Below are 14,272 nucleotides of genomic sequence, written 5' to 3' on the forward strand. Positions count from 1 at the left end.
GTCTGTTTCACACTCTCCTCTTCAACAATACGGTCCCTCTCGTTCGTAAATACTGAAGAAAAGTACTCATTCAAGACCTCTCCTATCTCTTCCGACTCAATACACAGTCTCCCACTACTGTCCTTGATCGGACATACCCTCATTCTCATCATTCTCATGTTTCTCATACGCATAAAATGCCTTTGGGTTATCCTTGATCCTATCCGCCAAAGATTTTTCATGCCCTCTCTTAGCAGACAAACAACACCAATAAGATGAGCACTAACACACTGGCTACTCTCCCATGCATTAAAAACATTTTGGAACTAACAATTTGACTGCTCCAACCACTAGGGATCTTGACAGCACGCACACTGACAGCCAGACTCAGACAACGGTTCACCAGAATAAAGAACCCGTTACCCACTATCAGGATGAATGTAATTTACAGAATCCTATGCAGTGACTGCACCAAGCACTACATAAGATAAACAGGCAGACAGCTAACGACCCGCATCCATGTACGCAATGAACAACTAAGCAATACGACCAACTCTCCTGGTATCCATACATACTGACAACAAGAGCCATGAGTTTGACAGGCACAACACAACTGAACTAGTCCCACCTGCCTGGTGGGACTGGCAGGCTAAACAAAGAACAGCAAGGGAATTCAGGGAAGCATGGTATTCATCCTCAAACTCCATAAACAAACACATTGATCTAGACCTGATATACAAACTCTGCAGTGGAAAACTGGAACCAACACCAACCAGAAATGGCTCAAACAAAACCACATAAATTCAACAGTACAGCTGCGCTCACAGAAGGCAATAGAGCACTGATGATGTCACCTAAGAAGGTGATAAAAGGTCTGCCAACAAACCTACCAACTCAGCGAAAAGACCCACAATTAATCCAAAGGTAAGCAAGTTATTAAGACATGACTGTACTGCACAAAGCCATGCTGCCTGTCCTTAATTAGGCCGAATGCATGTATTTCCTATCTCTAAGAATCCTTCCCAACTGCCAGTGTAAGACTCATTGATCGATAATGTCTGAATTATGCATATTTCCCTTCGTGAACAGAGGAACAGAGCTACTTGCCAGTCATCCAAAACCTCTCAAGTGGCTAGGCCCAGCAATCTCCTATTTTGCCTCTCTCAGTAATCTGTGATAGATAACATCAGGGTCTGGGGAATTACCTGCTGAAGTAACTGTTAGCAAAAGGACATTGTAATTGCCCTGCGTTCCTGTGCTCTTGAATTAGAAAAGGATATAATCAGACAGGATCCTATTTCTGGTCATTGTCTGGTGGCTACTGTTGTAAAGAGTGCACAAATGGATATTGCCTAAATGTAGCTTTGAACTTGACTGTGATTTTCTTTGAGTGAGTTTGGTTTTAGTGAAAAGGCACCAAGAAAACCAGTTGTCCTGAACAGGAGCTGCAGCACTGACTGCAGCCTTCAGTCAAGTGAGGCAGAAAGTAATGAGGCAAATTTCAAAAACCATGAACCACCTTATTCCAGACTTAAATACCATGGAATAAAGGCAATTATTCAAATAATAAGGGCATTCTGAATTGCACATCATAAATTGCTATCCCAAGTGCCACATCTTAATTGAATAAGCATTGTTTAAAAATCTTTTGCTATCCCTTTCAGAAAATTCAGAAAATTAATCAGTTACGACAAGGACCTCCTAGTTCAGTGATGCCTGGGAGGGATGTAGGATTAAGATTTTCACGTTGAAGTATGCGTGGCGAACATCTCACTATCAATGCACCCATAAATTTATTCAATTTCCTTACTAAATCTAACGCAATGGTTTGAATTCCCTTCTGTCAAGGCTTGTTCATGAGGATGTAGAATGTGAATAGTGTCCAAATATATAATTCCATTTCTATTAATTATCATTACTCAGCATTATAAAAATGCCTTTGTTATTTCTTTTTAAACACTCTTGTCCTATCTTTTTCCTGCTTCTCTCAAATAAGATTTATTTCTCATGGCAACTTTATCTGCTAAGACATTAAAAGTTGTAAATTGAACAACAACAGTATACTTCTAGAGAAATTGATTGTCTCCAATGGATCACAACCTTTTCCACATCTCGAGCTGTGATGAAGGAATGGTGGAAACTGGAGTCAAATAACCACTCATCTGGTTTTGCCTGTAATTACTGTGGGGTGATCTGTAGCTAATTATATTGTTAATCTGCACAGGAAACAGCATTGCCTTTTCCTGCAACTATTAGAATGTTCCATTTTCTAAGCTTCAGAAAAAGTTTGTTGGAAAATTTAAGAAAACCTAAGAACAAGACTTTTAGAATATCATTTGCACAATTGGAGAGACTTATGATTTCTTTTTTTAACCAAAAGTATCAAAGAATTAGAAATCCATATTTGAAAGTTCCTGTAACAGAGGACAGAGGGATCTTTCTGGTTCACATGGACAGAACTGATTTTCTTTGATTAGAAAATATAAATCAGTTAGGATCAGGAAAGGACAGGGATCTACTTCACAAGATTAAGTCCTGCCTGGTGACGGTAGATGTCTGGACCATTTTGAAAGAATACAAAGGAAGTGGTTTGAATCAGTACTTCACATTTCCATCCTTCATTTAGCACCTTTAATGGCTATTTTTCTGATTTAGAAAGCCCAATGTAAATACATGTATTACTTATCTTGGAAGGTAGTTAGTTACTTTGGAGACATTTCTACAAGGAGAAAGTGAGGGCTGCAGATGCTGGAGATCAGAGCTGAAAATGTGTTGCTGGAAAAGCGCAGCAGGTCAGGCAGCATCCAAGGAACAGCAGAATCGACGTTTCGGGCATAAGCCCTTTTTCAGGAATGAGGAAAGTGTGTCCAGCAGGCTGAGATAAAAGGTAGGGAGGAGGGACTTGGGGGAGGGGTGTTGGAAATGGGATAGGTGGAGGGAGGTCAAGGTGAGGGTGATAGGTCGGAATGGGGTGGGGCGGAGAGTGTTGGGTTGGTTGGTCCAACCAACCAACCCAACCACCCCATAGCCCAACACTTTAACTCCCCCTCCCACTCCACCAAGGACATGCAGGTCCTTGGACTCCTCCATCGCCAGACCATGGCAACACGATGGTTGGAGGAAGAGCGCCTCATCTTCTGCCTGGAAACCCTCCAACCACATGAACTCAGATTTCTCCAGTTTCCTCATTTCCCCTCCCCCCACCTTGTCTCAGTCAAATCCCTCCAACTCAGCACCGCCTTCCTAACCTGCAATCTTCTTCCTGACCTCTCCGCCCCCACCCCACTCCGGCCTATCACCCTCACCTTGACCTCCCTCCACCTATCGCATTTCCAACGCCCCTCCCCCAAGTCCCTCCTCCCTACCTTTTATCTTAGCCTGCTGGACACACTTTCTTCATTCCTGAAGAAGGGCTTATGCCCGAAACGTCGATTCTCCTGTTCCTTGGATGCTGCCTGACCTACTGCGTTTTTCCAGCAACACATTTTCAGATATTTCTATAAGCAGTGATTGCTCTCTCTCTCTCTCTCACGAAAACAGAAATTTAACCCTTGCCTCTTGTCGAAGTCAAGTTACTGCACAGTTAAAATGCTGGGAACATTCTGCAGGGCTAAACTTGAACTAGTTTTAAAGCAGGTTTTGAGGCCACTTGCTGAAAATTAGCAAAAGCCTTCTTTACACCTTTAGATTCAGTTTCAGTTATATCTTGAGGGTCAAATTGTCATTTTAGTCAGATGCTTTGGTGCATTTGGACCAATCTAACAGGCAGGGACTTGAAATCAGATGCAACTCCAGTCTGTAACTTTGGTTGTGAGTTCAGACAGAGCACTCTGGTAGGCCCCAAATGTAATATCTAAGCCTCCACTGCCTTGAGGAACCTCTCAATTGTTAGCTGAGGAGCAGAGAGTGCTCCATTGGTTCCTGATAGGAGCCTGCTGTTGCCTGACATTCAGAACTTACATATGAGCCACTACCATTTGGTAAATAAGGCTGAATATTTTAAATCCCTTTTGCTTTATATTGTAGATATTAAAAAGCATCTGTTTTTCATTTCTGAGACCAAGTGAACTCTGATGCCAACTCGTTGTTTCTGGTGGTATTCACCTGAGATTAACTACCTCTGTATAGGCCAAAAATCAAGCATAGGATTACCATTCAGCATGGCTCAGGAATACAATCATAACACATTTATATTACAGGTCTATATCATACATTTTATTACAGATTCTATCCCCTCTTACCTTTTGTCCGTTAGATGGACACTCACCATTTCCGCAAAACAGATCTCAATATTGATTTAGAATTGGTTTTAAAGTGACTAGGATTGTGCACATGAATTATTTGACTAATTTTCCATTTGTTGCAATTTTTAAAATTATGTATGGAGCTCATTTTTTGAAACAATTTAAGGCAGTTTTGCTCTTTCTCCTAATAATTCTGCTAACAGATTGATGTGCCAGAATAGCGCACATACCAGGTCAAAACAGTAACTAACTTTTGTGCTTTTGCTGGAAGTGGTGCATTGCAAAGTAGTGCAAGCCTGACTCCGTTCCCCAACACCGTGAGCTTCCAATTTCACCTACAGCTGTGGGTTTCTATCAGGTGAAAACCAGACACACAGCAACTGAAATGTACTGGGCAGCTAATAATTCTGTTTAACTTGACTTAAATGAAAGGGTCTTATTAATATATGAAGGAAGCCAACGATTATAAAGTTATTTCAGTGGAAGGAATTTTAAAATTCTGCATCAATACAATATTTCAAACTGAGACTAATTATTCTTCACACAAAAGATTCCAAAGTGAGTCTGCAGAATTCTCTGTACAACACGCCATATTAATCAGTAAAACTGCTCCTTTCATACTTGCCCTCTTCCCATCTATACCTGTCCTAAATTTGAGCAATAATTTTATGAAGTTTTGTTTTCATTGTCAACGATGGAGAGTTTTGGCACGTGCTTTATGAAAGTGACCTTTGAATGTACAATTGGACGATTTCAATTTACTGTATTCCTAATGGTAAATTAGAGATTATACAAGGGAAGGTTCAAAGATTGAGTCTCTCTTGCCACAGAGCTTTATGCAGTAAAGGAGTACACTGATAACTTCAGGTGTAGATTCATGACATGAATAACTAGAAGGTTGTATATAGATTGTAATTCACACTGCCAAGCAGAACTGGAGCCCAGATTTGTGATGTATCCTTCCATTGCAAGAAGCTGTGGGCTGTGAGTGTTCAGTCTTAACTTACCTTCCTGATAAAGACATATTTACTTTTCCATGTTATGTATAGGTTTATGACAGATGTGATTGTAAACAAAAAGTTAAAATATTAGACTGGTATTGTATCCAACACGTTGCTTCTTTATTATGCTGCCAGTTGAAACATCTTAGTTCCAACAGATTTGGTTCTTTTTATTTCATGGTTCATTCATTTTGTTTTCTCCCTGTATCTCTGTTCTTTCCTTGCTTTCTGGATCACATTCAGGACCTACGAGAGGTTTGGTAACCACAAGCAGGGTAGAAAAAGCACTGCATCAGGAACTGAAAGGTAGGACAGAGTCTGATTAATCTGATACAGATAACTATTGGAATGCATTCTCCCACTGAAAACAAAGAAAAGCTTTGAAGAGCAGCTAGTCTGCATCATAGATCCTCTTCAACACTGCAGTGCCACTCCCTCACCATTTCCTATCCTTCACCGTCATCTCCCAAGGTGGTTAAATTCTCAAATCCCTGATGATGCTCCTGGAAACTCAGTCTTTGAGTATGGTTAAGGCACAGTTTCTGATTACTGTGGCATGGAGGTTTATAGAGGTGGGTGATGGCACTGGAATGTAGTGACTTCTTTGGTAGGTCTGGCACAGATAGTGGCAAGGTGTAGGACTCAAAAGTGATGTCATTGGCAGTGGCGAAGTTGCAGGAGCCGCAGTAGCAGCGCCACAGCAATTGTGAGTTCACTGTACTCTTGTACTCTAGTATCATAAAAACCCTACAGTGTGGAAACAGGCCATTTGGCCCAACAAACCCCTCTGAAGAGTAACCCACCCAAACCCATTCCCCTACCTAATTACTCTACATTTACCCCTAACCTACACATCCCTGAACAGCATGGGCAATTTAGCATGGCCAATTCACTTAACCTGCACAACTTTGGACTGTGGGAGGAAACCGTAGCACCTGGAGGAAACACACACAGACACTGGGAGAATGTGCAACCTCAACACAGACAGTCGCCTGAGGCTGGAATCGAACCTGGGTCCCTGATACTGTGAGGCAGCAGTGCTAACCCTCCAATTGGACTCCTTCCCCTGACCTCTTACCTGTCCTTGATCTTTCACTGAAAACTGTCAGCGTGACATCATCGTCTCAATTTCTCTGCTCCTCTCACCCACTCTGACCTGTCCCCTTCTTAAATTGCTGCACTTTGCTTTCTTCTTCCTACTTCCCCCTGGACCATGATCCAACCTTCGAATATCAAGCCACTATTGCCAGGACTGTCACCAACCTGATTACCTCTGGAGATTTTAGCCCCAGTTCCTCCAACGTTATAGTCTCCCAACTCCGTACAGCCCACTTCTATTCTTTCCTAATAAACTTTAATCTAATCTATGATCATTGTCTAGTTGTTAACAAGTAATAGGGATGGCATAGTGGCTCAGTGGTTAACACTGCTGCCTCACAGTGCCAGGGACATGGGTTCAGATCCAGCTTCGGGTGACTGTCTGTGGGGAGTTTGCACATTCTCCCCGTATCTGTGTGGGTTTCCTCTAGGTGCTCTAGTTTCCTCCCATAGTCCAAAGGTGTGCAGGTTAGGTGAATTAGCCATGTTAAATTGTCAGGGGTAAATGTAGATAATAGGGTTGGGAGATTGATCTGGATGGATTACTCTTTGGCAGGTTGGTGGGGATTTGTTGAGCTGAATGGCCTATTTCCACACTGTGGTGATTCTATGATTAATGTGAATAATTAAGGCCCTAACACAGATGCTTGTGGGACACCGTTGGTTGCATCCTGCCAATTTGAGCACCAACCCATTATCCATATTTTCCGCATCCCTACTCGTCTGCACTCAACCAGTTTCCCAGCCATGTCAGTAATTTGTCCTCGGTTCCGTGGACATCCACCTACCAAGTATATTGAAGTAATAGTCAGATTTGTTTGACTACTTTTTAAGATTACCTTTATGGGGTTGACTATTACATAGGTACTACTTTTGAGGTGCTGAATTTTATAACCGTCAAAATTCATAGTGTATCATTAGCAGAAGCCCAACTGATCTCTAAACGAATAAAGGAAAACAAAATGATTTATGGTAATTCTGAAAACCCAGAATGGAACACAACAGCCAGTGGACTGGAAGACCGGAAGCGGAGCAGAACAACTGGCAGACTGGAAAGCTGAAGTGGAATGTGACGGCCGAAACACTGACTCCTAAAGAACTAGAGTCAACGTTTATGTGAGATATATTGAAAATTCCAGGTTATTTGGCCAAAAATAGGGGGTCAACTTTTACATGAGATCGATTATTACTCAAATATATACATTAGCAATCTGTTATGCTGGGGCATTATCAAATGCCTCTGGAAGTCCGTATAAACAATACCTACAGATATTCCCTTGTCTACTGTCTAAGTCACCTCTTCAAAAAAATTCAATGAGGTTTGCCAGGCATGGCCTACTTGTCATGAATCCATGATGGCTCTCTCTGATTATTTGAAAAATTTCTGCATTCAGTTACCCTATCCTTGATTATAAACTCCCAACAATTTTCCCACTACAGATGTTGTTATGTTGTTCCTCTCACTCTTCTTAAAAAATAGCAGTGTGACATGCAATTTTCCCAAACTAAAAGTGTGACTCCTGTATCTAGAGAAATTGAAAGATTAAAGTTATGGAGTCTACAATATGCTCTGCTATTTCCTTTAGCACTCTTGGAAGAAAGCCATCAGGTGCCAGGTCATTCTTTAATTCCATTCATTTCCTCGTTATCAATGTTTTACTTATGTTAATTTTACTTAGCACTTGTTCCTCATCCACTATTAATTTCCTTGGCACTTCCGCCTAGCTGTCCTCTTTTCTACTGTAAATACTGAGGCAAAGTAATTATTCAGTATGCCTGCCATTTCCCATAGTCATTGACAACATCCCCACTTTCAGTCTCTAGTGGGCCAACATTGCTTCTGACCACCCACTTTCCCTTCATGTAACTATAAGATTTCTTCTTATTGGTTTGATTTCCCAGGTAGGTTTCCTTTCATAATCCCTTTTAGTAGCTCTTGCAAGCGGCTCTGTGGCCCTTTGCTGATCTTTGCTTTCCCATTCAGTGGGATCTGTGTTTTCTTTTGCACTTTTGTAAGACCTTCCTTCTAATTTTATGCTGTCCCTTGTTTCTTTTAGTTATCCATGACTGTTTCTTTTCTGTAAAGTGCAGCTTTTCCCTCTCAGGTGTAAATTGTTTTTTATACCATATTAAATGTTTGTTTAAACATCTTTCACTGTTCCTCAGTTGTTGTACCCATTAGCAGATTTCCCAGTTTACTGGGGACACTCTTTGTCTCTTCTTGTTAACCCAACTTTCCCAAACTAAACTAGTCACATTTTCCTGCGTTTGACCCACAGCCCTCTAAATATTTTCAATTCATGTACCTGTCCAAATGTTTTTTAAATACTATAACTGTACATGCATCTGCCCTGCTTATTAAGAATGGTATCTCTCGCCCTAATTATTGAATCTCCTACCAGCACCATTTTTCTTCTTCCTCCCCTTCACTTGAATAGCCTCTTCTATAAGTGTAGTGGCCAGTTTGCACATCCTCCCTATAGTCCTTTTCCTCATCTACACAGGCAGCAAGTATCTCATACCTGTTGGACAAGGTCAAGAGATGAGGCTTCTCCAATACGAAATTCAGGTTTCCTCTACCTACCTCACTTGCAGTCATACCCATCTGTCCATGACCACTGGCCAAAGTTAAAGTATCTAACCTACAGGATATGATTGCTTCCTGACACTCAACATCCAGGTAACTCTTTTTGTTTCAAAAATATATTTGATGCATAAAAATTAGCTTTAAATATTCTTGTCACAAACTCAGCTCTATTCTGTAAGGTGGCATATCAATTGAACAAACAAATATTTGAGTTTGACTCAAACTATATTTACATGCATTGAGGCACTAGAAAGGTCCAATAACTGAACAGTTCATTATTTACCTTCAGCTGGAAGACCTTAGATAGTGATCATTCCCCATTGCACTTAGCAGCAGCTGCCCCAAGCTTTCGTGTGTCCCTCAGCACGTCGTCCTGGACCTTGGAATGTGCCAGTCTGCAATACTGTCCCAACCCCTTTGTTTCCTCCTCCTTAGTTGAATCCATCTGACCAGGTGAGGTTGAATCAGTTTTTGTGCCTCTGCATTAGCTACCTTTTCCTCCTCTCCACCCTGTCACTCCTTCTGGATGTCCCTCATTTCAGTGTTCTTGCTGGGGTGACACCTTACTGAGCTTTGGGTGTCCAGAGTTCGCATTGCCACTCCTGGACATCTGAGCATATGTTGCATCCCCATTCTTGGGCAGGCCTTGTATAGGTGGCCTGTTTCCACACATAATTTGCAGCTCTTGGACTCCTTAGTCAGGTGGCCCTCCTGTTTGCAATTCTTCCAAACGGTCACTTTGTGGTCTGCTGCCATTTCGCAGGTTTGGCACACTCTAGGTGGGGGGAGGACATTCCCACTGGAATCCATCTTCAGAGTCACCTTGACCTGCTACTGCTGCTCCACCTTCCAAAGGGATCCACTGCATCAGTGCTGAGGCCTTCTTGCTGTTTGCACCTTCTCAGGAAGGTTAGGTCGCTTGCGGCCAAGGTATGCAGGTTGTACATATCGATTGGAATAACCTGGGTCCCCTGTGCAGGGAAAGCGAACAATAGGAGATTGTCACCTCCTTTATCTTCAATATTTTTATTCCAAAAATATAATTTATTCCTTTAAAAAATCTCTGAATATATACATTGTCACAAATGCAGTTCGGTTCTGTACATTTGCATATCAAGTAAACAAACAAACAAGACTCTATTAAAAAAAAAACCCTCTATTTTAGATAAAATACTATTATTTACATCTATTTGAGACGCTAAGAGGGTCTGATACCTGAATAGACCTCCATTTATCTTCAGTCGGAAGATCTCCGGAAGTGGTCTTTCCCCACTGCGTGTTGGCAGCAACTGCCCCAAGCCTTAGTGTCATTCAACACATAATCCTAGTCCTTGGAATGTGCCAGTCTGCAACATTTGGTCAAGGTCAACCTCTTGTTGTGGAAGACCAACAAATTTTGGGCAGACCAAAGAGCGTCTTTCACCAAGTTGATGGTCCTCCAGGTGCAGTCAACGTTTATAGAACATAGAACATAGAAGAATACAGCGCAGTACAGGCCCTTGGGCCCTCGATGTTGCGCCGATCCAAGCCCACCTAAACTACACTAACCCACTATCCTCCATATACCTATCCAATGCCCTCTTAAATGCCCATAAAGAGGGAGAGTCCACCACTGTTACTGGCAGGGCATTCCATGAACTAACGACTCGCTGAGTGAAGAACCTACCCCTAACATCAGTCCTATATCTACCCCCCCTTAATTTAAAGCTATGCCCCCTTGTAATACCCGACTCAATACGCGGGAAAAGGTTCATACTGTCGACCCTATCTAACCCCCTAATCATCTTGTACACCTCAATCAAGTCACCCCTAAACCTTCTTTTCTCTAGTGAAAACAGCCCCAAGTGCCTCAGTCTTTCCTCATACGATTTTCCTTCCATACCAGGCAACATCCTGGTAAACCTCCTCTGCACCCGTTCCAATGCCTCCACATCCTTCCTATAGTATGGCGACCAAAACTGCACACAATATTCCAGATGCGGCCGTACCAGAGTCTTATACAACTGCATCTCGGTGTGCATCCCAGGGAGCACAGAGTCCCACATCATGGAGCTGCTCAGGAAGAGCCTCAACAAAAACCACTACATCTTTCTCCAGACTTTGTTTGCAAAAGTACATTCCAGCAGGAGACGTGTGACAGTTTCAAATCCCATGTATCTGCTTCAAGGGCAGCGTGCAGTGGTGCAGGTGTTCACAAAGGATCTCCTACGTGGTGCCCTTCTCGCCACCACCCAAACAATGTCTTGTTGCTTGTTGGAAAGTTCTGGTGATGAGGACTTCTGCCAAATGATTTTGACAGTCTGATCAGGGAACCACGCTCCAGTTACACAACAAAGGAGCAGTCCAATACGGCAAGCTAGCACTGAAGGAGCCATCCTTTCCTGGTCCCTAATTGGATCAAACAGGTTGTCTAACTAATTAGCTTCAGCTGAGTACCTATAAGTTCCAGTTTTAAATCTGCAAAGAAACTACACCCAATCATAAGAGTAAATTTTATTTAAATGCTAAATTAAAGAACAGACTAGACTTAGAATGAAAGTTAAATCATTTCTTAAAAATTACCTCTTGAGACTTCCCATTTCAAGAATCTGATTTGGAGGGATGGGTACCTCATAGTGTTGTGGGGTTTGACAAGACTTCAGAAAGGCAATGAATTTGCAAACAAGAATGAAAATATTTCTGTCAAGATGTTGTTTAGCTTTAACGAACACTATGAACTTAACTGTGCAAATGAAGAATGAAAATGTTGTTAGGCTAACTGGCTTGTGGATTTCATAAAACTAACCATGCAAAGTAGTTGAGGCAAAAACATTCAAAGTTTTTCAAGAATGATTTTAAGGTAGTTCTTAGGGACAAATGAATTAAAGGGTATGTGGAGAAAGTGGAACAGAGCACTGAGCTGGATGATCAGCCAAGATCTTATTGGCAGAGCAGATTCAAAGGACTAAATAGTTGACTCATACAGCATACAAACAGGCCCTTCATTCCACCAATATATCCTGACCAACACACACAAACTATACTAATCCCGTTTAACTGCACTTGATCCATAGCCTATGCCCTTGTCCAGATGTTTTTTTAAATTTTGCAAGTGTACTTGCCTCCGCCACCCTTTCAGGCAGTGTCTTTCCTATCTCTACTAACCTCTGGATGAAATATTTTTTTCCTCAGGTCACTGGACTGGTAATGCAGATATCCAGGTTTTTTGGCATTTTCTTAATAAATCTGGATTATATAATGGTGATCGTGACAGTTAGCATTATAAAAACCCATCTGAGCATGGGAGAATTGAGTCATGTTTTCTATCCTCTTGTCAAGAGCATCTTGGTTCACTTGGATTTTTGATAGGATCTACCTTATTAATCGGTAAGAAATAGAATGAATAGAACTGTTTTCATTCAGTTGAACTCCACCAGTATCAAAGATATCATTTTGTGGCTGTACCAGGTGACGTAATGAATAGAGATGTGCAGAGGGAGTGCAATACAGGAAGTGGCACTAGGTAGAATTGTGTAGAAATAATCATTTACATTTTTATAGTAGTTGGAACAATTAGATCATTTTGGAATCTTTTTCATTTCTCAATGCAGCTTTCAGGCTTATTTTAGTTAATGACCCCTTACTCCTCATACCCTCTCCCACTTGTGGCCCAACCAGAAGTATCTGATGGTGATCCTGATTCTGTGTTCCTGTGTTGTTTATCACAGTATGCCAGAACTAAGCCGCACTGGAGTCCGGGACAGGAAAGCTGGGCAGCAAACATCAAGGTAATGCAAAGAAAGTCGCCGCCTTGCCAGCTTGAAGAAGAAATTGCTTTACTCAGTCTGTACTGAATTATAGCATCATAGGAACTGAAGGAGGCCATCCATCCTTTTGTTTCAGAATTCAGTGAAATCATGGCTGATCTTTATCTTAAGTCCACAGAGCTGCTACAGTTCTGGAGTTGTTAATCTCTTTCTGAGCAATTGCAGTTTGGAGATTTTCAATTCAGCCTCAGCATGGGAGAAAGTTCCAGGATCCAACTGCTTTTTGAATGAGGAAGTGCTTTGTGAGATCAGGGGGGGGGGGCGCAGGGAGAGGAAGGGGGGGTTATGTTTGGTGCTGTAGACCAACCGCTGACAGCATTGTTGAAGAATTTGCTGTCCTTCTGAAAATGTCTGGGAAGTTAAGAATTACTTGCAGTAAATTAAGAATTACTTGCAGCAAAACTTCATGATTGTGCAGAGAAAGAAGGTCCTACCATGCCTTACAACAACATGCATTGTCTTGATGTCTCCTGAAAATCACCTGAAATGCCATCTGTGTAAAGGGTGGTATCAATCAGTGGCAGAAGGTAATTGTGTCATATTCCGAAGCTTAGCTGAAAGAAAACTATTTTATCGAAGAAGGTGACCAAAGGGACCAAAGAAGTTTAGTGCATCTTGATAAATAATTGGTGGGAGAGATGGGGTATCCTTTTGGAAGATGGGAATGTTTTGTGGATCTAGAAAATCTAAGAGCTATGGGTGGACTGAGTGGGGTGTTTAGTAATGCTTGTTCTATGTTCATAGATCCCACCAACAAGGAAGTCCAGTCCACACTGGAATGCCACTGTCTAGTCGGAGGAGTAGACAGCTTCCACAGGTCCCAGTTAAAAGCTACGGTCTCGAACAAGGTAGTAACACTGTCTGTGCCATTGCTGTATATTTGTAGTCTAGTAATGGAGGTCATCTTTAGCATCATCAGATGGAACATTTGGATTCTGTTTCTTTTTTTCAAAACTACAGGAGTTATCACCTATTTACTCAGTCCCTCATCACAGCGTAACTCTCTTTATCCCAGCACCAATCATAGCATAACTCTCTCATCCCAGCATCAATCCAGGGAAACATCTCTGTGTTGCCTTTATTACCTTTCCTATGCACCTAATCTTCTGTATGCTGTTACCAAAGTGTGATGCAATTGTATTAAGGTTTATTTGTTCTTGTACTTCAGTCTTCTTGCACATGCTATTTGCTGCCATTGTCCGATAAACTTCCTGAGTTCATCAAATGAACAGACACCGGTCACGCTGAACATCAATAAGTTTCACACCTTGTAAAAAAATTCTTCTATTCTATTTGCTACAAAAAAATTGATTGGCCTCACACGTCTCCAGACTATACTCCATCTGCCACCTTGATGCCCATTCACTTGTCAATATTTCTTTGTATTCTTTATATGACCTTCAAAGCTTACATTTCTATCTAACTTTTGGATCATTGAAAAATTACTCTTTTGTATTTTGTCTAAGCTACTCCATCAACTGCTTTCTATTTATCAATAATAGTAATTACAGCATCATGAAAAATCTACCTGTCTTAAATTGTAGCATTAAATTTGCT

At 41.5% G+C, this 14,272-nt stretch overlaps 1 protein-coding gene across 19 annotated transcripts in view; it reads left to right on the forward strand.

Annotated features, from left to right (window-relative positions):
• Positions 1–14,272, forward strand: part of LOC122543331 (regulating synaptic membrane exocytosis protein 1-like) — an 845,124-nt gene that overhangs the window by 651,489 nt on the left and 179,363 nt on the right. For 18 of the 19 annotated variants that reach the window (XM_043682010.1, XM_043682017.1, XM_043681864.1 and 15 more), the window contains 3 exons: positions 5,468–5,530; positions 12,617–12,676; positions 13,460–13,563. In XM_043682010.1, the coding sequence (XP_043537945.1) occupies positions 5,468–5,530; positions 12,617–12,676; positions 13,460–13,563 (227 nt within the window). Of the gene's footprint in view, positions 1–167; positions 904–5,467; positions 5,531–12,616; positions 12,677–13,459; positions 13,564–14,272 lie in introns of those variants that run through there. The other variant, XM_043682036.1, reaches the window with a different exon arrangement.

The sequence above is a fragment of the Chiloscyllium plagiosum genome, chromosome 3 (assembly GCF_004010195.1).
Source record: "Chiloscyllium plagiosum isolate BGI_BamShark_2017 chromosome 3, ASM401019v2, whole genome shotgun sequence".
Classification (NCBI taxonomy): Eukaryota; Metazoa; Chordata; class Chondrichthyes; order Orectolobiformes; family Hemiscylliidae; genus Chiloscyllium; species Chiloscyllium plagiosum.